Source organism: Equus asinus, chromosome 21 (assembly GCF_041296235.1).
Source record: "Equus asinus isolate D_3611 breed Donkey chromosome 21, EquAss-T2T_v2, whole genome shotgun sequence".
Classification (NCBI taxonomy): Eukaryota; Metazoa; Chordata; class Mammalia; order Perissodactyla; family Equidae; genus Equus; species Equus asinus.
Genome location: NC_091810.1, coordinates 32,313,784 through 32,337,900, shown reverse-complemented (window position 1 = coordinate 32,337,900; position 24,117 = coordinate 32,313,784). Strand labels below are relative to the sequence as shown.

Below are 24,117 nucleotides of genomic sequence, written 5' to 3'. Positions count from 1 at the left end.
TTCTTAGTCAATCTCTCCCTGCTTACAAACATCTGAAAATACTACACAAATACAAAGCATACTGATTAAAAACTGATATTACAAATCCTGCAGAAATTTGAGGATATTATGAAGCTATTGAAATGACACTGGAGAGTGCACCATTCTCATACAAAGGCATCATCAAAGGAATATTGGGTAGCATTGGCCATGTGAACGATTGGAAAAGAGAAAAATCCGCATGGATAGCCAAAGGAATAGGTGTGCCAAAAGAGAATGACCTGAATATCTCAGGACTAAGAGAGGCTTTGGGAAAACATTGGGACATAGCACGTATTTTGCGAAAATAATGTGCTTTATAATTTGCTAAAAATGATAAGATATAATGAGGCTTTTATTTTTTAAGAAAATTAATCCTATTCTAACTGCTGAAATTTCTAGAGACAATTTACATAGATAAGCATACTGATTTACGTGATTTTAGAAAGTTGTTGTCCACTAACTCTCAGGAAATAATAAGGGCATTATGACATTTGTCAAGTAAAAGTATTTACCTTTACTGCATAATAATGGACTCCATAAGTCGGTAGAGCTTCTACTATTTTCATATACCTATGGAAAATCAATCTATATTGTAACTTCTTATTAAAATAGTCAGAGGGTCCTTTTGGGAAAAGTGATTTAAAGACACATAGTTTGTATCTACTTTCCTCATTATAATCATTACCAATGTCACTGACCAAAGGAGAAATAGAATAAATCACTCTAGGGAGGAATATATTACACCTTGTCCAAATGTTCTGAGGTTGCTAACAAAATTCCAATTTTAAAAAGCTATAGGAAATGCTATTTCCCGCATATTAAGATTTCTATCGCTTAGAAACATATTGTACTGTATTATATACCCAAATTGCAAGTATTTTTTAAACTGAGAAGCTAATGATGCAAGCAATGAGAAACAACTTTTGCGTCACGCTCATAATAAGCAAAAAATAAAGCTATTCCATATATTGACTGTGGTAAACTCTTAGAAATATATACTTAACTCTTAAGTCAAACCTCTTAGAAATATACACTTGAAAAGGGTGAATTTTATTGTATGTAAACCTGATTTTAAAAACTATGCTCCAGGGGCCGGCCCAGTGGCACAGTGGTTAAGTTCACACATTCTGCTTCAGTGGCCCAGGGTTCGTTGGTTTGGATTCCAGGTGCAGACATGGCACCACTTGGCAAGCCATGCTGTGGTAGGCGTCCCATATATAAAGTAGAGGAAGATGGGCACAGATGTTAGCTCAGGGCCAGTCTTCCTCAGCAAAAAAAAAAAGAGGAGGATTGGCAGCAGATGTTAGCTCAGGACTAATCTTCCTCAAAAAAAATGTAAAAAAAATTAAAAAATAAAATAAAAACTAGGCTCCTCCTCAAAGCTACAAGAAACAGATTATCCAACACCAACACTGTGTGCCCCACCCAAAGTAGAGTCACAAACCATGCAACTAAACACGGCCTCCAGATAGGTTGTGTTTGGCTCATACTATATTAATATTTTCTTAAAATTATTTTGCCATGTTTAAAATTGGGATTTAAAAATCAGAATTTCCAGTTTTTCTTGGAAAATATCAGAAAATCTGGCAGCTATGCCTGAATTCTGAAGCCGAGTAGCCTTGCCTCTACCCAAAGCAAAAGCTCTCCAGTTTACCACAGTTCCCACCATTCCCTAGTGTCCTACACTGGCTTACATTTCTCATTTCTGTTACCTACCTGACACTGGTGGGCATCTAAATTGATAACATGAATGTATGGAATGACCGAAGACATTTTGTAATTCATGGTAAGCTATTTCTAACCAGATGAAGACTATATACACACAAACTACACTACTGAAATCATTTCAGATGACCTCTTCAAACAGAAGACATGAATATTCTATGTAAGCAAAAGGAAAGAAAGATACTTACTGAACCACAGCTTGACCCCGAGTCAGACCTTTGACTTTCAAATAATGCTCAATTACCCTGTCCTCACTGTAAAACAAGGAAGTGAAAAGCATGGCAATGGCTGATTACAGGAGCTACAGGCTCAACTTTAAGATTCTCAGATGGCTACAAGAGAAGCTCAAGAAAGGCCTTCACCAGCTGGTTTGGGAGAGAGAAGCTGGCTGACTTCTGTTTCTGCAGGACATGGATTCCTGAGCCTCAGACCTTTGACTATCTCATCATGATTTCTTAATTTATATTTTATATAATAAACTTGTATAATATATATGGATATTTTTAAAAACTTAATTTTATTAGAAAAGGAAACATAATGTCAATGTATCAAATGAAAAACTAATATTCTTTGCCATAAATGAATGGACTATAATAAATACAAAATAATGTTATTAAATGCTAGTTAGAGAGCCTTGTTGGGGAAATTAAAAGGGTAACAAAAGAAAGATTAGCAAGTGTTAGGTATTAAAGACATTTTCCTTTAATTATCCAGAAAGATTTCGAAAGAATTGAAACTGCTTCTGAGTCTGTGTTCAACCTAAAATACTCTATTGCCACTATTTGGGGACACATACACTGCTTTTTAACAGAAAACCCTTCATTATTATCCTAGGATAAAACTTGACTAGAAAGGAGAGAAGATGGCTGAAGTCTGGCAATTTCTGACATCATTCAGCTCTTGCAGTCTACTTTCAGACAGGTACTTCTTTCAGCCATATCTCAAGGAGTACCTAAAGTAAATATTTTTATCTCTACACAACCAGTAACCAATGGTAATTGGTCCTTGCTTTTTTTCCTTAAAAAACTATCACCCAACAATGATTCATTTAGAACGTTCCAGACTCAGGATACAATGTAGCCTCAGTACTCACTTTCATTATTTATTTGGGAAATGTATTCTAACTTTCATATTAAAGCTATTAATGTTGAACATTTATTTCATAATTAGTTTTTCAGTGGAAAGGAAAACTGGCATCAGGATTTGGAGCCTTAAACCAAAAAAAATATATTTAAAGGGAACATAAGTAATTCAAAGGGGGGAAAAAAGTAGTTTTCTAGGAAAAATGTCATATGGAAAATGGGTACTATGGATTCATTAAAATACAAATGAAAAACACAACTCAAAATACATGATTTCCGGCCATAGAGAAAACCTCTGGCCATTTAGGTCATTTCTGGCCACAGAGAAAATCTCTGTCCAAGGAAATCTGTATTTCATAACACTTATATTCCATTCTGCTAGGTTAAGGCCGCGTTACACAGTGACTGCACATCTGCTGAGCATTATGTCCCCCTAGAAGCACACTCTACAGAACTCGCATGAGCTTGAACGAGAAGGCACACAGCCACTCTTCACAAACAGCTACAGTCTTGGTGCGATGATCTCCAGCGCGCTTTGACAAGGTCCTTTCACTGAAAGGATCAAGGTCTACTTATGGTCACTCTGACACATTCGATGGGCAATTTGATATTTCCCTCTCTTATATTTTAGTTTCCTGAAGAGCACGTAGTTCTCATGGGAGGCTAGGATAATGGGGTCACCTGTCAACTTGCTGTGGCTTACCAGTAAGCGAGGGATGGATGCTCCTGGAGAGTTTTGGTTGGAAAGGCTGGTAGTGTCTTTAAATCTTTCCTGGCATTTTCATCACTACAAAGAAGAGTAATACAGGAATGTCAGTCAGTGTTACCTAAAATATTACTCAAGCTAGTCATCACATGAAATCTGAAAAATAACTACAGCACATTGGGCTCCATCAAAACATTGTCAGTACACATAAGGCTACGGACTATAACTAGAGGGAGCCCCCAATTTGACAACCCCTCCAAGTCATTTGATATATATTTTTCTTCTTCTTCTCCTCAAAGCCCCCCAGTACATAGTTGTACATTCTAGTTGTAGGTCCTTCTGGTTGTGCTATGTGGGACATCACCTCAGCATGGCCTGATGAGCAGTCCTGGGTACGTGCCCAGGATCCAAATCAGTGAAACCCTTCAGCGGAAGTGGAGCGTGCAAACTTAACCACTCAGCCATGGGGCCAGCTCCTCATTTGTTATTTTGAAGTTTTTGTTTTTATTTTTTAAAGATTGCCCTGAACTAACAGCTGTTGCCAATCTTCTTCTTCTTCTTTTTTTCTTCTTCTCCCCAAAGCCCCCCAGTACATAGTTGTATATTCTAGTTGTAGGTCCTTCTGGCTCTGCTACGTGGGACGCCACCTCAGCATGGCCTGATGAGCAGGGCTAGGTCTGCGCCCAGGATCAGAACTAGTGAAACCCTGGGCCGCCGAAGTGGAACATGCGAACTCAACCACTCAGCCACAGGGCCGGCCCCTGAAGTTTTTAAAATGACAAAAAAATTAAAATAACAGTATTAAACTGCCATAATCTCACTTTCCTTACTCCCCTCATAAACTTGTAGCCATTTTCATTGTGTATCTCTAGTATGCATCTGTTTTATTATATAATCAAGATTACAATTATGCATATTCCACATTCTATTTTCACACAGCATTTTTCAAATTTCGTTACACATTTGCTCCACATTCCTATAGCACCCTCATAATTTTCTTTAGTGGTTATGTAATATTCAAAACTATTCACAGATTATCACCAATTTTTCATAATCGATATCATTACAATAAAAAGGCTTATGCAGACCTTCCTATTACTCATCTGTTATTTCCTTACCACTCTCTGAAATAACATAGACCAAGTCGCCCATCTGTGGAAATCACTTGAATAAAGATGACTTGAAAATGTGTTTCTAATGAGAGCCAAGGTATCCCTTAAATTGCATCAAGCAAACTAAAATGTACCTTGTGTAGTAAGGTCAGTTATTATCTAATTATACAATGCCAAAATTCTGGTTGTCAAAAGAGAAGGGTGTGGTCTCTCTGGAACTTAACAGAAAGGAGAACAGGTAATACGACCCAGTCATAATTGGCCCTGCACTGTGCGAGAGACAATACTTGCTCACTGCCCTGAGTATTTACGGAGGTAGTCTATGAGGAAATAGATGTGACTTTAAGGTCTATTAAAGCCTAGGATAAGTACATGAAAGAGCCACTCCAATTCCGGATCGAACTGGTGTTCACCAAACAGCATATTGGTAACTCTTCTCCTACTTTCTACCTCATGGTATCTTTATCATTAGCTGCTCTCTGTTGAGAGGTTACCAAGAGCCAGCACCATGCAATGCACTTTTTGGGCATTATTTATCTGATGTAAGTTTCATCACAACTCTTCCCATGCGGTAGGTACTATTACGATCCCCACTTTACAAGTAAGAGTGTGAGGTTTAGAGAAGCTAAGCCCTTGCTCAGTGTCTCACAGCTACTAAGTGGAGCCAGAAGGCAAACCTAGTCTGTTTGGCGTCAAAGGCCAAGACCATAACCACTGTATTCCATTACCTGATTCCCCGACAGAGCAGTGTCCTAGAGAGCCAACATGAACATTCTCATCTCTGGCAAGGCATAGCTCCCCTTCACTCTCACCCCTAGTTACAAATGGAAACACTGAACCAACTAGTTCCAAAACCTATCATTTATGCATTTTTACCTTAACTTCCCCGGGGTTTGCCCCAATGTGAATCATGATATTGAAAGAGATGAACCCCAAGTGGAGGACCAAACATTGAACCCAAGGCGAATCTCCTCCCAAAGCATTCACTCAATACTCACAGATCAATTATTATAGATCAAACCAGGGAACCAAGCATGGCCTGCAGATAGGTTTGTTTGGCCCACGTTACACTGCGCTGTATTCGAAATTGCTCACTCCTGTCACCTGATCAGGTTTGGTGTAAGTGGTTCTCCTTCAAGGTCTGCAGAAAGTTTGTTCTCTAGTTCCATCACCAAGTTTCCTGACCATGCCACGGGGCAACCAAGTGACTCCACTGAGCAAACTACACATAAATTTACCAGCTTTTAGTAAGAACAGATAGTTAGAGTTGAGTGTCACCTAGCTTGGAGACACTACGATTTGCACCTGTCAACATTACATGTCAAAACCAGGTCTGTGGCCCTTTCTAAAGGTGAAAGATCCGGCTTTACAAATTACTACAGGAAACAAAAAGTCACTTGGCTCCTGTTCTTACATAAGGATAAATCTCCCTATTCATTTGAAATCTGAGAGTATAGCTTAATGGCATTGACAATCTTGAGAAACTGGTTTGGGCTTCCTGAAAACCAAAATATACCACAATCCAATTTACTCATATTAAAGGTCACCTGTCAACTCCTAGTAATGATATTTATTTTTCTTAATAATTGCTTTTATGCTCTGTCCTTCAAATTCCATTTCCTTTGCAAGGAAGTTGGCTTGTGAGCTTTCTATGCAGGGTAAATACATGCATATGTTCTAATAAGGACAACACTTTTTGTTATTAATCATCACCACCAACCACATGTGTGTTATCTTCTGGGTCCATGTGAACTATATGCTATGTTCCAAGAACTCAGCCTAGCATTGACATGTTTCTTTGGATTAAAATTGACTTTCTAGCAATCAAGACCTCACTAGAGTAGAAGCAGCTGTCTGCCATAAATTTATTTGTTCATTTAGCAAATATGTATTAGGTGTATACCGCATACCTAGCATGTAGAAGCAAGTCTCATATGATGGAGTTGCTTTTAACTTAGGCAAACACGGTCAGCCAAAAGAGAGAGGAGAGGGGGGAAAGAAACAAGGGAGAAATTTTATCCATCATTCTACTCAACAAGCTCATGGTTGAGAATAATTGTGAAATGAGAGGCTTGAAGCTGCTGCCCTTCAAGATGGCTTTACTTCCTGTGTCCTCAAAGCACCAGCAACTCACAACACCGAGATTTTTCCAGCATTTAAGCATTTAATACATGCCACTAAACATATATAGCATGTATTTAGTGCCTAACTAAAGAAACTGCTATGCATTTCAACTGAAGAAAAATATTGCCAGTGTTGGATTTGTTGAAGGATAAACTTTGGTCTTTGACATGTCATCTTCCCAAAGAATTCTCAAGAGTAATTTTAACCATACACAATTAGAACCTATCCCAGTTGTAAGATGTGATAAGATGTTACTCATCTAGAAATGATGGCTGAATAAATCAATAAATTACCAAAGGTTAATCATGAACCAGCAACCTAAATAACAATGAGTATTCATTCAGTAAGACTTTTTGGGTACTAGTCAATTACTGGGAAGCAACTAAAACGTGCATTAAAAAGGAAGTGGATTAGGGATCATTTTAAGGAGAATTTAGGCTACTTTAGAAGGAGTTTACTTGAATAGGTGGAACACAAGAGATTTTAGGGGCAGAGAAACTATTCTGAACAATACTGCACTGATGGATACACGATACTATGCATTTGTCAAACCCTAAAGAACTGTACAACACAGAGTGAATCCCATTATGAACTTGAGTTAATAATAATGTATCAATACTGACATCATTTCTAACAAATGTTCTAGACTAATGCAAGATGTTAATAACAGCGGAAACTGGGCAGAGCGGGGCTGGGGGGGAGTATATGGGAACTCTTTGTACTTCCTGCTCAATTTTTCTGTAAACCTAAAACTATTCTAAAAAAATATTCTATTAATTAAAAAATATATATATATATCTATATATATACACTTTAGATTAGTGGTTCTTAACCTGGGCAATTTTATCCCTCAGGGGACAGTTAGCAATGTCTTCAGGCATTTTTGACAGTCATGATTGGGGAAGGAGGTGTTCCTGGCCTCTACTGAGTAGAGGCCAGGATGCTGCTATACAGCCTACAATGCACAGGTGCAACAACAAAGAATTGTCCTGCCCAAATGTCAATAATGTCGAGGTTGAGAAACTCCGACTTTTTATTATAAAACCCCTGATAATTGAACCCTAAAACTTCTAATTGTAGCTTTTAGACTTAAAGGATTTTTCTCTAGTGTCAGTCATAGATTATAAATATTAGAATATAAATACATCTTTTTTTTTTTTAAAGATTAGCACCTGAGCTAACAACTATTGCCAATCTTCTCTTTTTTTTTCTGTTCTATCTCCCCAAATCTCCCCCGTACACAGTTGTATATCTTAGTTGCAGGTCCTTCTAGTTGTGGCATGTGGGACACCGCCTCAACGTGGCCTGACGAGTGGTGCCATTTCCGCACCCATGATCCGAACCAGTGAAACCCTGGGCTGCCACAGCGGAGCGAGAAAACTTAACCACTCGGCCACGGGGCCGGCCCCTAATCTTCTTTCTCTCTCTTTTTTTTTTCTAAATACATCTTAGATGCAAATGTCTAACAGGAGCCAAGTGAGAGAAGCATTAGAAAGTCAACTGTCTAAGCTAGCTGAAAAAAGGGAAGTCAAACTCAGCATCAGACACAGGGATACAACGGGGAATGGTGAAGACTGTGAGGAAGAGAAGAAAACATCGCCCATTTGAAGAATTACTTAGGATATAAATTTGACCGTGTATGACAGAGATCAGCATTTTAGTTAATTTCTCTTTACATAAAAGTCAGACCTCGAGCACCACAAAGTGTTCTGGGGCCCAAACTCCTCTCTTGCTGCTTCACCATCCCCAGCCTTCACATGGTCCAAGACAGTCCATCAGCACGTTCACGTTTCAGCCATCAGGTAGGGGAAAAAGAACGAGGGAAGGCAAATGCAGTCCTTTAGGAGCAGAAAGTGAAAGCTGCCCACTTTCCCTAACCCCACCAGCCAGAACAATCACACGGCGATCCCTAATTGCAAAGGACACTGGGATATGTAGTCTTTTTTTGGACAGCCACATACCTAGCTAAAAATGCTACTAATATGGAGGAAAGGGAGATTGGATACTGGGGAAGAACAATCAGACTCCACTGCTGATATGGAACCACTATGTATACCCAGGTAATCTCCGCCATGTATGGGACTATGGATCTACTATCACCTAATGATTGCCTTTTCTCAAAAATAAGGCAAAAGTGCAAAGTTTATGTAAAATATCTGAACTTTAAAATATTGCCTCAACTAAAAAACAAAAACCTAAAATGAAAAATAAAAACTGAAACATTGTGCATGCCGTATAAAACATGCCAGCAGCCCATCACCATCGCTTTGACATAAACCATTTCTGACATAATTTCTGACATAAACTTTAGGAAAGAATGGATAGGGAGATGCCTCCACAGCTTCTCAACTTGGTTTCCAGTTTTAGAAAATTTATTAACAGTGCAAACTGTCAGTAGTGCATGAAAAAAAAGAGACATATAAGTAATTTTGACAAATGGGGAATCTGGATTATCCCAAATGATTACATTCCCAGGAAAGACCACAGCCTTATTTTTTTGTATTAGAAAGATTACTTTTGTATTAGAAGATTACTTCTTCAAATTTGGTCATTTGTGCCATTGCAAAACATTCTGTCCTTGTGAACACACAACATCACTTTCCTCTTAAGAACCCATTAAATAACTCATTTCTAACAAACCACCGCTGATATTGAGGTGACTAACTGTGGACCTAGCTACAACACTCAAAGAGAGAGCATCAGAAGGATCAAAAAGTGGCTGAGACAGGCAGCCTGGCAGAAAAGTGGGTTAAACCTTTCAACAAACAGTGCACAGAAGGAGAAATCCAAACAGCTAACAGACAGAAGCAAGCGTTCAGCTTCATAAGTACTCAGGGAAAGGCAAATCAGACCCTCAAAATGAATCACCATCACACACCAGAGTGCCAGACTTAAAATTCTGACAATACCTAGTTGCCACGAAGATGCAGGGTAATAGGAATTCCTATCCATCGCTAGTGAGCATGTCAATTGGTATGATCAGTTTGGAAACTTGCATACCTTATGACCCCGCGATCCTTCCTGGGTATAGCCCTACAGAAACTTGCACAAAAGAGTAAGGTTTATAGCAGCATTGTTCACAATCAGTCAAATAAAGGAAACAACCCAAATACTCCCAAACAGTAGAAATGTCAAAACTATAGTGTATTTATCCAATGGAATACCATACAGCAAAGAAAATACTCTATAGCTTCACACATGATGAATCTCACAAACATTAAGCAAAAAGACCCAAAATAATATATACATCAGAGTCCCATGTACACAAAGTTCCAAAGTAAGCAAAATGAAACTAAAGAGAAACATATCACTTTTGTAGGTGATAAAAGTATACAAGAAAATAACAAAATATCTACCAGAGTCAGAATGCCTCGGGGGGCGGGGAGAGTGTATTGGGCGGCGGGGGGCACAGGACACACTGGGGGTGGGGTTGGGGCTATATTCCTCATTGGGTGTGGTTATGTGGCTGAGCATTTTCTAATTTATTCTTTAAACCATACACAAATGTTTTATGCATTCTTCTGTATGATATAATTCACATCAAAAACTAAATCAACTACGGCTAGTGGGTGGAAGCGAGGGTGCTTAAGAGCAAGCCCGTGGCTGCTTAGAGGGGAAGTGCGGCAATGCTAATGCGTGAGCTTAGAACTTACTGACCGAAAACTGATGCCACCAAGCTGTCAGAAACACCGGCACATTATTCTAAAGCTCATCCCGATCATTTTCAGAGTTTAGGACCCAGCAGGATTTCCCGTTTGAGTGAACTGACAGCAGCTGAGTGCTTATTAGTTCACCCTCCAAAGAACCTGGGTGGGGAATTTGCCTGGGAGCCTGAGGCCACGTGGATCCACTGAGCTTATAGGGGCAGCCAGGTCTGGCTTCAGCACAGAAGGCCCCGCCCGGCTGGCAGGTAGGCAGGGCAGGAGGCTGGGTTTCTATGAATCAGCATCAACCTCAGAATCCAGAGGGAGGGCCCGAAAGCAGCTGGGAGGTGAGCAGGCCTGGGCGGAGATGTCTCTGCCTTTCCCCAGCAGTAAATGCACTCACCCTGTCTGGACATTCTTGACCCTAATGGCCATGGAAATGTTATTTTAAAGATGCACTTGACCAGAATTGCCAAGAGAGATTGGTTTCTCCGGGTCCTAGCCAGAGAGAATGCCCATAAATCTACAAGACTTGCTACTTCTCCGTAACCAAACCAGAAATTACTTTTCCTCATCGTTTCAGCAGGAATTCAGATGTCACAATGAAGAACATATCTGCGTTTTATCTGATTATCTAGGCTGAACCCCTCCTTTAGGTATTCCAGATTCCTATTCTGACAGCTTTCTGGAAGGAAGCGGCCCATGAGCCACCATTTAGCCACTGCGACTACTCTTCAGGCGATGATTCCTTTTGGCATTCTCAAGCCCCCTTTCATGGGCTGTTGTTTTTCTTTACTGACCTCAAAAGCCCTGGAGGAATGTGCCAACCTCACTCATTTTTGAGCAAGCCACATGGTTGGCAAAACCGAGGCCACCCTTTGTGTGTGCTGGAGCACTTGTATGGAAACAGCCACCCCCAGCAAATGTGTGCACCTGTTAGTGGCTAATTGGGAACTTGCTCCCAGCGACAATCAGCCACCTGCCATTCTGAGGCTGCCGTGCAAGGGAGGGCAGGCAATTAGCAAACTGTGGGTGCTAGGGCTTCCTAGAGCAAATGAACCACGGTGTTCCCTTGAAGATGGTAGCTGTCTGTGCTTGGAGTGGGGCATCCCTAGGTTTCTAGGACAGCTTGAAAAAAAAAAGCCAAGCCCCAAACTTCCCTTTTCTTTTCGATGCTAAAGCTCTTCCTTACCTGAAACCCAAAGCAAAGGTGTCTAAAAGGCGCATGTTAAATATAATGAATGACCCAATGGAAAAGGCTGTAGAAAATTCACAACACAAAGAAATAAACTAAGCTATTTAAAAAGCAACTTGGGACTGGAGTCTTTTTCTCATCCACAGACACGCATAACTCAAAATCTGTATTTCATAACAATATATACACAAACGTAAAAAAAGCTATAGTTAATGCCTGTTTCAATCCTCAAGATAAAGACACATGTAGCCTAAATATTAGGAGAAATGAAATAAAGCCTTCTGAAAAGGGGCCTCCGAGAACTTGGGCAAGTTGTCACAGCTGAAAGCTCTAACACTGTGCTCCATGCAAACTAAAGATTGACCGTCATTAGGAATTGTGCTAATTGGAAACACTGGCCAGTCTGCTGGTGATGCCTTGTACAGACCCTGGGATCAGCCACTTCCTTATCCACGCGTGCTAGAAACCTGTGGTGGCCGTCACAGTTTTGCACTATACTGAAGGAATGGGCCAAAGTAATGATCGTGACGGTCAGAAAAAGCGTATTTAATGTCTGTTAAATGGTGTAACAGGTGCCAACTTATAACTACTAAAGCATTCGAGTGTGTAAGGATGACAGCTAGCTTAAACATGTCATTATTAAAAGGATCTTGGTTACAGTGTATAATTTCCTGGACTAATCTACTGGCATTGATCAATAGCACGTGATTAGTAGTTTAAGGTATGTTATCAATGTACTTGGAGCAGCTTTTCATTGGCAAGACTGCCTTCAAATCACCCTTTTTAATTTAAAAAGTCCCATTTCTCTCAGTTTTCTGGGAACTCGGCCTTCAATGATGAATGTACTTCACTATCTCCTCGACTTAGGAGGTTCTAACAGACTGTTAGGGGGTTCTAACAGTATATTTCTCTCTACCAATTCCTAGGAAAGGGATGTTAACGGTGAAAAGCAAAAGAAAACTGCAGTTATCACAGTCCCCTGACCAGCAGCATCAGTATTGTCTGAGAACTTGCTGGAAATGCAAATTCTCGGGCCCCACTCCAGACCTACAATATTGGAAGGGCTGAAGGTGGGACCCAGGAATCAAATGGCTTGAGAACCACTGCAATAGAATGATAGAATAAACACATCATAAACCATGGGGAGAATTTCAAGAAAGAGATCATAATCAACAATTTAAAATAAGCAAGAAAGTCAAGGAGGCTGAGGACAGCCCAGGAGGTTGGGTCAAGAGACTCTGAGAGGCTGACCCAGCAGTGAGGCTCACTGAGCACTGTCCAGTCAGTCCCCAGAAGAAATGCTTTGAACTCAGAGCTCACACTCACGGGGCATTTGCAGGTGGCAGACGGGGCATAACCCCCTCTCTACAGGCCTTTCATGTTACTATCACCAGCATCCCCATTCCACCGAAGTGAAAACTGAGATTTAAGGGAGATTAATTTAAACAAACAGCAAGAAAGTAGTAGACGTGATTCCAAACCCCCACTTTAACCACTCTGCCTACCTCTTCCGGGATCCCGCAGATGGAGGACAGGAAATGGGGCTCGAGCAGGTGGGGAGGAAAGGGGGGACCTTCATCAGCTTAACTTGGGGCTTCCGAATTTTTAATTATGGTGGCCACTGATCAATTCTATTAAGATGTTTGCTTCTTGGGTGAGGACAGGCTGTTTTTTAAACTAGATTAATCTGGATTAGCCAAAAACTGGATTAAGCCGCATAAGAGATCTGAACACAGATAACAAAACTGAATACGTGTCATCACTCAGGGTTTCTTGAACCAAACCAACTACAGTCGATAGTTGTCCCCTAATACCAAAGATCCCAAATTTAGTCTTAAAAAGAGCTACAAAATCAGACCCCTGTCCTTTCAGCAGAATTGTAAAACAGAGCATCCAAACTGACTCTCACTTAGGGTGAGAAGCCCAGTGCCCTGACAAAGGCTCCTTCAACCACACGAGGCATTCCTGATGCCCAGTTTCTTATATTGACTCAAAAAATTCATAGTAAGATCTCTCCACCTGCCGAGCCCTGGGACAAGGACAGGGAGAAAGTTGGAAACAAGTTGACACTTCCATTCATAGTCAATTATATGCAAAGGCAGAAAGCTAGGGCTCAACCCACTCAACGTCGTCTGATGCCGCTGCTGATTATGGCAAAGAGTGAGTTTGAAAAACTGCTTACAGACTGAGATAACGTCATAATAGCTAAAATGAAGTGCCCTCCTCTCTTTCCACCCCTCCAGACCAAACCCCAGGCAGTCCAGTGAGCGAGCTCAGTTCATCTGGTCCAACTCCTGCATTCACAGATGGGGGAAACAGAGCCCGCCGATGTAAGCTTACCAGAGGCCCCGCAGTGAGGTGGCGCTGGATCCAGAGGCCCCGCAGCTGGATGGCTAGTTCTCGGGTCTCCAAGGCCAGAGCAGCAGAAGGTGCAGAGGAGGAAGGAGAGGAGGGAATTGGAAAGCTGGGGTGGAGAGGAGGGGGAGGGGCCGGAAAAGCCAGGCTGGCCGGGCCAGACCTCACCCCCCGCCCCCTTCCAAGTCACAGGGTCTTCCATTCTTGGAATTTCCTCCCCACCCCGTTTAAACATTTCTTAATCACACCTCAAGCCAAATCAGGTTGTAGCCATTTACAGAGTGGAAAGTGAGAACTGAAAGGATTATATAAGCCATTCTCCTGGTCGCCTGCTAAACCTAGGAATGTGCCCCCCCCCCCCCCCGCCGCAGCTTCTGGGGAAGGCGGAGGGTGCAGCGGGAGCTTTCATCTTGACAAAAATGAAGTTCCTTCACTGGGGTTCAGGTGGGAGCACGCATCTCTAGGCTGCCTCTGGTTCCCAGCTCCCTCAGACCTCTCAGCTCCCTCACACGACAATAAAAGAAACTCTTGTGGGCTAGCCCGGAGGCGTAGTGGTCACCTTCACGCGCTCTGCTTTGGCGGCCCGGGGTCCGCAAGTTCGGATCCCAGCACGGCCCTACACACCGCTCATCAAGCCACGCTGGGCAGGTCCCACATACAAAACAGAGGAAGACTGACACAGATGTTAGCTCAGGGCCAATCTACCTCACCAAAACCAAAAACTCTTGTGGCTTTAAAGGAGACTGTCCTGGGCAGGTGCAGTGTGGTAGATAAGTGCTCTGCATTTTACTTGTAGGAACTCATTTAATCCTCATCACGAACCTAAATGTAGGTGCTATTTCTAATTTAGAGATAAGGAAACTCAGGTTTAGAGTGCTCAGCTAACTGCCCACCGTCCCACCAGAGCTGGCACAGGTGCAGCCAGGATTTAGATGCAGGCTCCTGCAAAGCTTCCACACACTTAGAAATAAATCAACAGACCAACCAACCAGCTGGCCCTAGACCTGTGATTTGCAGTAATAAGGTTTGGAGTTAGAAGTGGATTCAGTCCCAGGTCTCCACGTTGGTTTTGTGGTCTTAGGTAAACCAACCTTTGTTAGCCTTGGATTCCCCATTATAAAAAGAATAGTGACCTGACTTCAAGAGTTCTTGGGAAGATGACAATAGAGTGCGAAAGGCATCTGCCTATATTCAATAAATGTGTTCTTTCCTTTCTGATCGTAGCACATGAAACCAAAGATTTTACCAACCACTTGACTCCTACCACTTTAGGACCAGGCTGGGAGGGGATTATTACCACTGAGAAGAATCCCCAGTGGGTGATCTAGGTTAGAGTTACCAGAGTAAATATTTAGGACATACTTATACCAAAAGAATTACTGGCTGTTTATCTGAAATTCAAATTTAAGTGGGCATCCAATATTTTTATTTGCTAACTCTGGCAACCCTAAGGGTTCGTAAGAAACCACACAGGAAAAGAGCTTTGAAGGGAACTTGCCAAGTCCCAAGTTGTAAGGAGTTTTAGGACGGGGTTCAACAGAATCCACAGTAACTGGTAGAAGTTCAGCCTTGAAACTTGCTCTTCCCACATCAGGACCAATCCATGGAATTTGAGTCAGACCCTCATCTCAGCACTTTAACCAAGATGCAAGAAATCTGCCTGTGTTCTGGAAGAAATAGTGTCCTCTCAGCTAGAACTCCTTTGCCATTAAATTTTTGTCTGCAGCCTAACTTGTAACAGAGGACAAATTATGCCATCCGTCTGCATGCTCGATAGGGATCAACTGTCAAACTACTTTTTTTAAGTCTAAAGAATTTCTAATAATAATGAAAATGTGATGAGAGATTTTTCTAAACATTAGCCAGCTTGCTGAGGATTCTAATCCTGTCTACTCTGAACTTTCAACTCTTTTAGAAGAAATACAACCCATAAGAATGACTTAGTCTGGGAAGCAGGTTAACACGAAAATCTGTTAATATTTAAAATAAAAATATTTTACAAATTCATAGACACAGAAAGTACAATGGTGATTGTCAGGAGCTGGGGGCAGGGGGAATGGGGAGTTGTTCGGTGGGCACAGAGTTCTATTCTTGTAAGCTGAAGAGTTCTGGAGATTGGCTGCACAACAATGTGAATAAATTTAACACTACTGAACTATATGCTTAAAAATGGTTAAGACGCTAAATTTTACGTTATGTATATTTTACTACAAGTTTTAAAAATTATCTCTCATACAAATCTAGAGTTAGAAGAAAGGGCACACAAAACAAATAATCAATACAGAGAGTGTTTTCCTATAAAAGAATGTAAAGTCAAAGAAATCTGTTCCTGTCCTGGGAAATATCCTACTAGACAAGTGAAAATTATTTATGGTCACCTGGAAGCCCCAAAGCTTTATCCCTTCTTCCTGCATGTGTGACTCAACGTGTCCTTCCTGATCACACAAAAACTGGATTAACCACATCAGCCATTTGAACACAGATAATAAGACTGAATATGTGTTATGTTGCCACTCAGTGTTTCTTGAACCAAACCAAAAGGCTCTGAAATGTGTATCAGTGAGGGAATACAGATGTCATCCCCCAAAACGCCATCCCTTAGCTCAGGTAGACGCTGGTTGGTTTGATCTTTGAGGAGTAGAAGTTCATGTCATGTTACTTTCTATTCATACGGAATACCAAACCTTCAAATATCTTAACCAGCCGCTATCTGAAAAGCCCAACCAGGCTGAGTTTCATTTTACTACCAAGTAGCAGTAATGGGCATCATGACCACATTCACTCCTAGAGAGGGAAACTGACAACCCAAATAAATCAAGAGAGTTATTTCCTGCACAGGATCCATCCTCACTGTGGTGTTAGCATCTGTTTAAGATGTATTAAGGTGGAACTTGGTTTTTTGTTTTTGTTTACTTGCATCAAGTATTTAATCTGTGAAACACAAAGTGTTTTGAAATGCAAAACACTTAAGCTGTGAAAAGTAAAGGTTCCTAGCTTGATTCTGCCCCTAACTGCCTTAGTTTTCTGTGAAGTGGAGATGACACTCCTTTCCTCACAGGGTCATCTTAAAATCTAAATGAGATAAAAGTCTGAAAAAGCCGTGTGAACTGTGAAGAACTATCAAAACAAACAAAAATAATTTCTTCTATTCAAACACAGGCAAAACCTTTCTTTTTGAAAAGCAAAAGAGCAAAATAGCTTAACAGTTTGGAATACTTACTACATGGTAGGCACTGAACTAAGCACACATTGTGAGTTCCTGCACATAATCTGCACAACAATCCTTTTCCACAGGTAAGATTACCATCCCATTTTACAGATGGAAAAACTGAGACAGAGAGGTGATGAGACTTGTGGAAGTCCATAAAGCTCCTCAAGGTTAACATGGGATTGGAACCCAGCATGACTCCAGGGTCTGAGCTAGTGCAGACAACATTACATTACCACCAGAAACAAGCCATGCAGAATCATCTGGCACGTGGGTCCAGGAGTTCCCCAGTGTCTAATTGCATTTGCATTATCAGCCCAGTCGAGTAGATACCATTAAACATCTTTGAGATTCACTTTTGAAGAATTATCTAGGGGAAAGGCAGAGTGGAAATTCAAAGGATGAGGGTTCACATCTAAGTTCCACTATATGTGGAACAGATACGTGACCTTGGTCACCAGGCCTCAGCCTCCACCTCTGCAGAGGGCAGATCTCAACAGCTACAATTTAAAGATAACATGACATAAAGACTCTTAGAGTACCTGGCACCTAGTAGATATTGGTAAGAGCAGCGCGCATAATGATGAAATGAGAGCATGAGCTCTGCTGTCAGTCAGGTGGCCTGGGTTCGAATCCCAGCTCCACATCTTACCAGCCGTGTGACTTGGGCAAATTACACAACTTCTCGGGGCCTCGGTTTCCTCATCTGTAAAATGAGGATAATAATACTACCTAGCTCACATAGTTAACACAAGGATGAAGGGACTGAATATTTAGGAAGCTTTTACAAACGAATATTCCAGGTGCCAGGCACTGTTCCAACCCCTTCATGTGCATTTTCTCTCTCAATGTTCACAACAGCCCTAGGAGGTAGAGATTATGTTACTCCTCACACCTCAGACCTGGGAGATCATGCATGTTGCAATCAGAAAGAGATAAGCTAAGAGATACCCAGACATATATGCAAAACAGCTGGCTTGTAGCATTCTCTGTAGTTCCACCTTTCTCAATGGAGCATCTGTTTAGACTCCCACAAGAGAACCCCTTCTTTTAATAATGCATTCAACATCCAAGCCTCCTCAATGCCCTATGGTTTTCAACCGCCAGGACCAGCTACACAATTTGCCAGACCCAGTGAAAAATGAAAATGTGGAGCCCCTTGTTAAAAAATCATTAAGAATTTCAAGATGGTGACAGAAGAGCATCAAACCCAGCGTGGGGCCCTTCTGAGCAGAGGACCCTGTGTGACTGCACAGGTCACACACCCATGAAGTCTGCCCTGCCAACAGCTTTTTCCCTGGTAGGTTTCCACTGTCTTAATTGCTTCCTTTCTGCCTGGCCAGCCTCAGGCGCCTGTGCCCAGAACTGAATGAGCCTGTTCACAAAGGCACACAGGCCGCTGGGAGCCAAGAGGCTCTGGAAAGGCCTCCCACATGCTGTAGGGGGTCAGGGCTCCCTGCTCTGGGTGGCAGAGAAAGGCTTTAAGCCTTGGTTTGGGAGTTTCTGTTAGGCAAAGTGGGCAGTCTTCCACAAATCTTACATTCATTTTGAAAGAGGACACAGTGCGGGAGATCTGTAGGTCACCGTGCTAAGCTCTGAGTTTTTTAAAAACACAGAATAACATCTAAAAACATTCGGACAGAAGCACTACATTTTCACTGTCGATAAGTGAAAACACACTAATATGCAAAGAAGAAGAAAAACTAAACATGTCTCTTCCCACCATCCTGAGACAACTGTCAGTCGCAACAATGATAACAGCTTTCTTCTGCCCCTACCACAAACCAGGTAGTGTGGAAAGCAAACAATACTGTATTGCATATTTGAAAGTTGCTAAAGGAGTAGATCTTAAATGTTCTCGTCACAAGAAAACAAAATTTGTAACTATATACGTGATTAATATTAACTAGACTTCTTGTGGTGATCATTTCACAATATATACAAATATCGAATCATTATGCTGTCCACCTGAGACTAACGTAATGTTATATGTCATTCATACCTCAATTAAAAAAAATAAGAACTATAATTATCCCTATTTAAAGATAAGGAAACTGAGGCTTCGGGATGTTCAATAACTTAGCTAAGATTGTTCACCAATGAGAAGAGCAACCCAGAACCAAACTCAGCCTTGTCTAACTCGAGAACGCACTCCACTGTAGTCTCCAGGGTGGGGAGGTCTGCGGGTGTGCAGAAAGGAAATATTAGAACTTCCAATGATGTCTATGTGTGTCCATTCCTTTGAACGTGTTACTCTAGCTCATCCCTTTGGACGCATTATTCTTTTGTGAATATTTTAAAATGCACATGATTCTACATATGTATAATTATATAAATAAATAAATAAAAAGTATACAGATATTGAGACTGGGGCTGTATGAACAAAAAAATTCAGATGCCACTGCACTATGCTATAACTTACAGATCAGTTTTTACACATGTATCATGAGTTTAAATATATTGGTATACATGTTTTTTTAACAAAAATTAATAACATATATACTTCTGGTTTTTTCCACTTCATATATTGTAATCACCTTCGCATGTCAACAAACATTCACCTACAAAAATACTTTTAATGTACGCAGCGGACTTTTTAAGTACTAATTTTGATAGGTAAGATCTGATCATTTAGAACAAGGATTTCATGTCAGTCCTACATTTCTACGCCCTCACCCCACCCCTACCCCAATAAATGGTGGAATTTAATCAAGTGTCTGGAAGCCAGGGACTTTTCTTACAAAATGCATCTCTCTTCCCCAAAGAATTGAAATCAGGGTTTCAAAGAGATATTTGCATACCCATGTTCATAGCAGCATTGTTCACAAGAGCCAAAAAGTGGAAATAACCCAAATGTCCATCCATGGATGAATAGATAAATGAAATGTGGTATATACATACAATGGAATATTATTCAGCCTTAAAATATAGGAAATAGTGACACATGGTACAACATAGATGAACCTTGAGGACACTACGCTAAGTGAAATAAGCCAGTCATAAAAAGACAAATACTGTATGACTTCAGTCATATGAGGTACCTAGAGTAGTCAGATTCATAGACACAAAGTAGAATGGCGGTTACTGGAGGTTGGGGGAGGAGGGGAGATGTGTCATTGTTTAGTTGGCACAGAGTTTCAGTTTTGCAAGATGAAAAGTTTTGGAGATGGATGGTGGTGATGGTTGCATAACAATGTGAACGTATTTGATACCACTCAATGTACACTTAAAAATGGCTAAGACGGTAAAAAACAACAAAAACGCATCCCACTCTAATAGATGGGACTTAGTGGAAAGTGGAAGCAAACTCCCAGGTATGAAATTTCCATTCTGTACCAGGCACCTTGCAAGGCACTTTATCGCATTCAATCCTCACAGCAAAACTCTTAAGGAAAAGGGACCTTAGGTTCAGATGGCTTCACGATGGCTCAAGGTCACACCACCATCAGATGAGGAGGGCTTTGCTCAAACTCATGCCTGCCTGTCTGGATCCAGAGCCTATGTCTTTCCCCAGTGTCTCTTATAAAGGATGCAGAAGGATTGTGGTTCAGTAACAAAAGAAAGACCGGAAATTCAGTCTGCCTCCATCACCAAGCCCTTGCTTGGTCCAGCACCTGCTACACTGTGGGTATTTAATTGACAAGAATGAACGCGGTTGAGCAACGAGAAAAAGGCAAAGTATTCAAGGATACTGATGACCGAGTGCTCATTTCCTGCCTTCTCACTCTTAAGCTATCTCCTCAAGTGGCTAATGTTAGACTTGGGGCCACTCCACTGATAACACCACTTACCACGGTAGAGTCCACTGCCTACTGTCCCTCACTGCCTTCCATCGGGACAGCAAGGATCCATGCAGGCCTCCTCACACAGGTGTAAGCTAAAACGGGAAATCTGAGCTAGTCAGGGAGACCTGGGGACTGTAGGTCTGCTCTTGTCTACCTGAACTGTCATGACCATGTCACTCCTCAGTTCATCAGCTGTAAAATGAGGGTTCAAACGTGCAATATTGAGCAGCCCCAACATTCTATGCATAGAGCAGATGAAAAAGTGCCCATTGGATGGGATGGATGATTCTCTCCAAATTCAGGGCTCTTTAGAAAAAGCAAGTTCAGAACTTGATGAGTGTTTACCCTACCTAAGAGTTAATGGAATTAAAATTGAGGGGAGTAATAAATCTGGCAGGGAGTACGAAGAACAGACTTGCCCAAACTGCTTACCTTTCAAAGGCGTTTTAATACAGAGCTTTCAGCAAATAAATAAACCCACACTTAACAAAGTGAAGTCCTTGAAACACTGGTCTGGCAAGATGCTCACACATCAGGGACAAGTGTCCCTGCTTATGAGTCTTCTGGGAGATTCGCCATGCACACGAGCAGATTGGAAACTTCTCGAACAAGACCTGAACTTTGTTCAACTTTTAACCAGGTATTTCCCATACTTATTTGCCCGTGTTTCACTGTTTGTTATTATCTTGTTTGCTTATCCAACATAACATCTCTTAACATCTGGCCAAGCCATTGGGAAATATCATACCATAACATAGTAATATAAATATAATACCACACAAAGTTTCTTAACCTCACTTGTAATGTGGGGATGACATTATACCAACCTCACAGGGTGGAGAGGACAATTAATGAGTTAATGTTTGTAAGACACGTAAAGCAGCTTAACACAGAAGTATTTACAAATCACTAAAAATAAATAAAATATTAATGTACTGAACTGATTTACAAAAGAACTTGTTTGTACCCTTAAGTCAAACCTTAAAATAGAGTCATTTCACAGGGCTACTTCCCAACAGATTTTTCACAAAAGCATTTTGCTGATTCATGAAAGCCCTGGCCTGAAAGAAGACAGAAATGTTCCATTTCTGTCAAGTCAGCCTTCTTTATTCTGCCAGCAAGGAAGGCAATGATTCTTACAAGTTGATGCTGGGATAGAAAAAAGGAGGCTCTTGACAGCCGTAAAGAACACGAGGCTTGGGGTCCTAATTCGGCCACTCTCTAGACAGTAAGCTACTTACTTGCTCCAAAGCTCAGTTTCTCTGTCTGTAAAATGGGGATACTGGGCCCGGCCTGGTGGCGCAGCAGTTAAGTGCGCATGTTCGCTTCGGTAGCCTGGGGTTCACCGGTTCGGATCCCAGGTGCGGACATGGCACTGCTTGGCAAGCCATGCTGTGGCAGGTGTCCCACAGATAAAGTAGAGAAAGATGGGCACGGATCTTAGTTCAGGGCCAGTCTTCCTCAGCAAAAAGAGGAGGATTGGTGGCAGATGTTAGCTCAGGGCTAATATTCCTCCAAAAAAAAAAAAGGGGGGGGTACTAATAGTGCTTATTGTCACAGGGTTGGTGTGACAGTAAACATATTAGTAATAATAACAATGCCATGGAATGTATATTGAGACAAAGAAACTGAGTTCCAGAGGGGTTAGTTACCCATGGTTATAGAGCAAGTGGCTGGGCCTGGATTTGAACACATGCAGCTAAATTCTAGAGCTCCTGTCTTCACTCCTGCCTCCCCATTGACGCCAGGAAGTGCTTGGTGCAGCCCCTGCCCTGGGAGCTGCTATTTTTATTATTGTCACTGATTTTAAGAGCCCTGGAAATGGAAAGATATTTTAGAGCTTTGAGTGCTCCAGAGGTGTAAGAACGAGGGGGAGAAGTTCTTCAAAGTCTTTGATTTTTTTCCCCTCCCTTCATTAACTACTCTCTGGCATCCAGAGAAGTTCCTTTCCCATGGGAAATAGCTGCATTTTGTGGCACAGCTGTAAATTGTGAATTATTCCTTCCCATTTGAAGCTAGGTGACAATACACGCTCATTCTGACCCAGCACTGAATTGTAAATTGTAGTCACTCACTTTTTCTTATAAGCAGAAGTGCCCTCATCCCATAATTACTTGGTAACTTCAACCTTTTAGGATCTTTAAAAACAAAAATGCTTTGCTGTTACAAACTCATTTGTGTCTGGCTCAGTGATAACGCTTTGCCTCCTCCACGTGTCAGCTTTCAGGAATTCTGTGTGTTTGTCTGTGTTGTGTTACCCGAGTAGCTTGTTATCTTTGCAGCTTAAGGGCTGACTTGGAAATTTAGGCTGTCAACTATTTAAAGAAAATGGAAGTCCTCCCTCCACTATTTTAATTAACTTTCAGAGAGCAAGGTTTCCTACTGGTTATGATAATGCAAACTTAAAATACTCTTAAGGAAACATGGCAGGAAGCAAAATAAAAAGGGGAGGATTGTTGTTTTTATTTTTTAAATTATTTTATTTTTTCCTTCTTCTCCCCAAAGCCCCCTGGAACATAGTTGTATATTCTTAGTTGTGGGTCCTTCTAGTTGTGGCATGTGGGACGCCGCCTCAGCATGGCTTGATGAGCGGTGCCATGTCTGCACCCAGGATTCGAACCAGCGAAACACTGGGCCGCTGCAGTGGAGTGTGCAAACTTAACCACTGGGCCACCGGGCTGGCCCCAGGATTGTTGTTTTTAAAGGCAATCTAGAGAGAAGAGTTTGAACAAAGCCACAAAGGCAAAACAGTACAAAGTATGTGGAGAAAAGAGAAGAGAGGCATGACCAGATATTAAGGGATATGAACAGTAGGGTATGGGAGATTAAAATGTAAAATGCGGATTAAGTAGAGCCTTGAATGCCAAGTTAGGGTGTTGGAGGGTGGGTGTCTGTGCGATGAGAAACCGAAAGAGATTTTTGGAAGTTAACAACAATGATCAAATCTATACCTTAGAAAGACAACTGGGAGTTACGTGCAGGTGGTAGTGTGCGACGGAATCAGAACAGATCTGGGAACTCACTGGGTATGGGACAAAGTCTCTTTGGGCCTAAACTTTCCATCTATTAATTTGTTAAATGGCGATGATAACAACAGCAGTGGGGATTGAATGAAATAAGGGATGGACTTTTTAAATAATGTCAGAGAAAGCACTCATGC

At 41.4% G+C, this 24,117-nt stretch overlaps 1 protein-coding gene across 10 annotated transcripts in view; it reads right to left on the bottom strand.

Annotated features, from left to right (window-relative positions):
• The window catches only part of FRMD4B (FERM domain containing 4B), a 307,930-nt gene that overhangs the window by 37,025 nt on the left and 246,788 nt on the right, over positions 1-24,117 (bottom strand). For all 10 annotated transcript variants that reach the window (XM_014836092.3, XM_070492244.1, XM_070492242.1 and 7 more), the window contains 3 exons: positions 3,532-3,615; positions 1,935-2,000; positions 534-591 (listed from right to left, as the gene is read on the bottom strand). In XM_014836092.3, the coding sequence (XP_014691578.3) occupies positions 534-591; positions 1,935-2,000; positions 3,532-3,615 (208 nt within the window). The remainder of the gene's footprint in view (positions 1-533; positions 592-1,934; positions 2,001-3,531; positions 3,616-24,117) is intronic.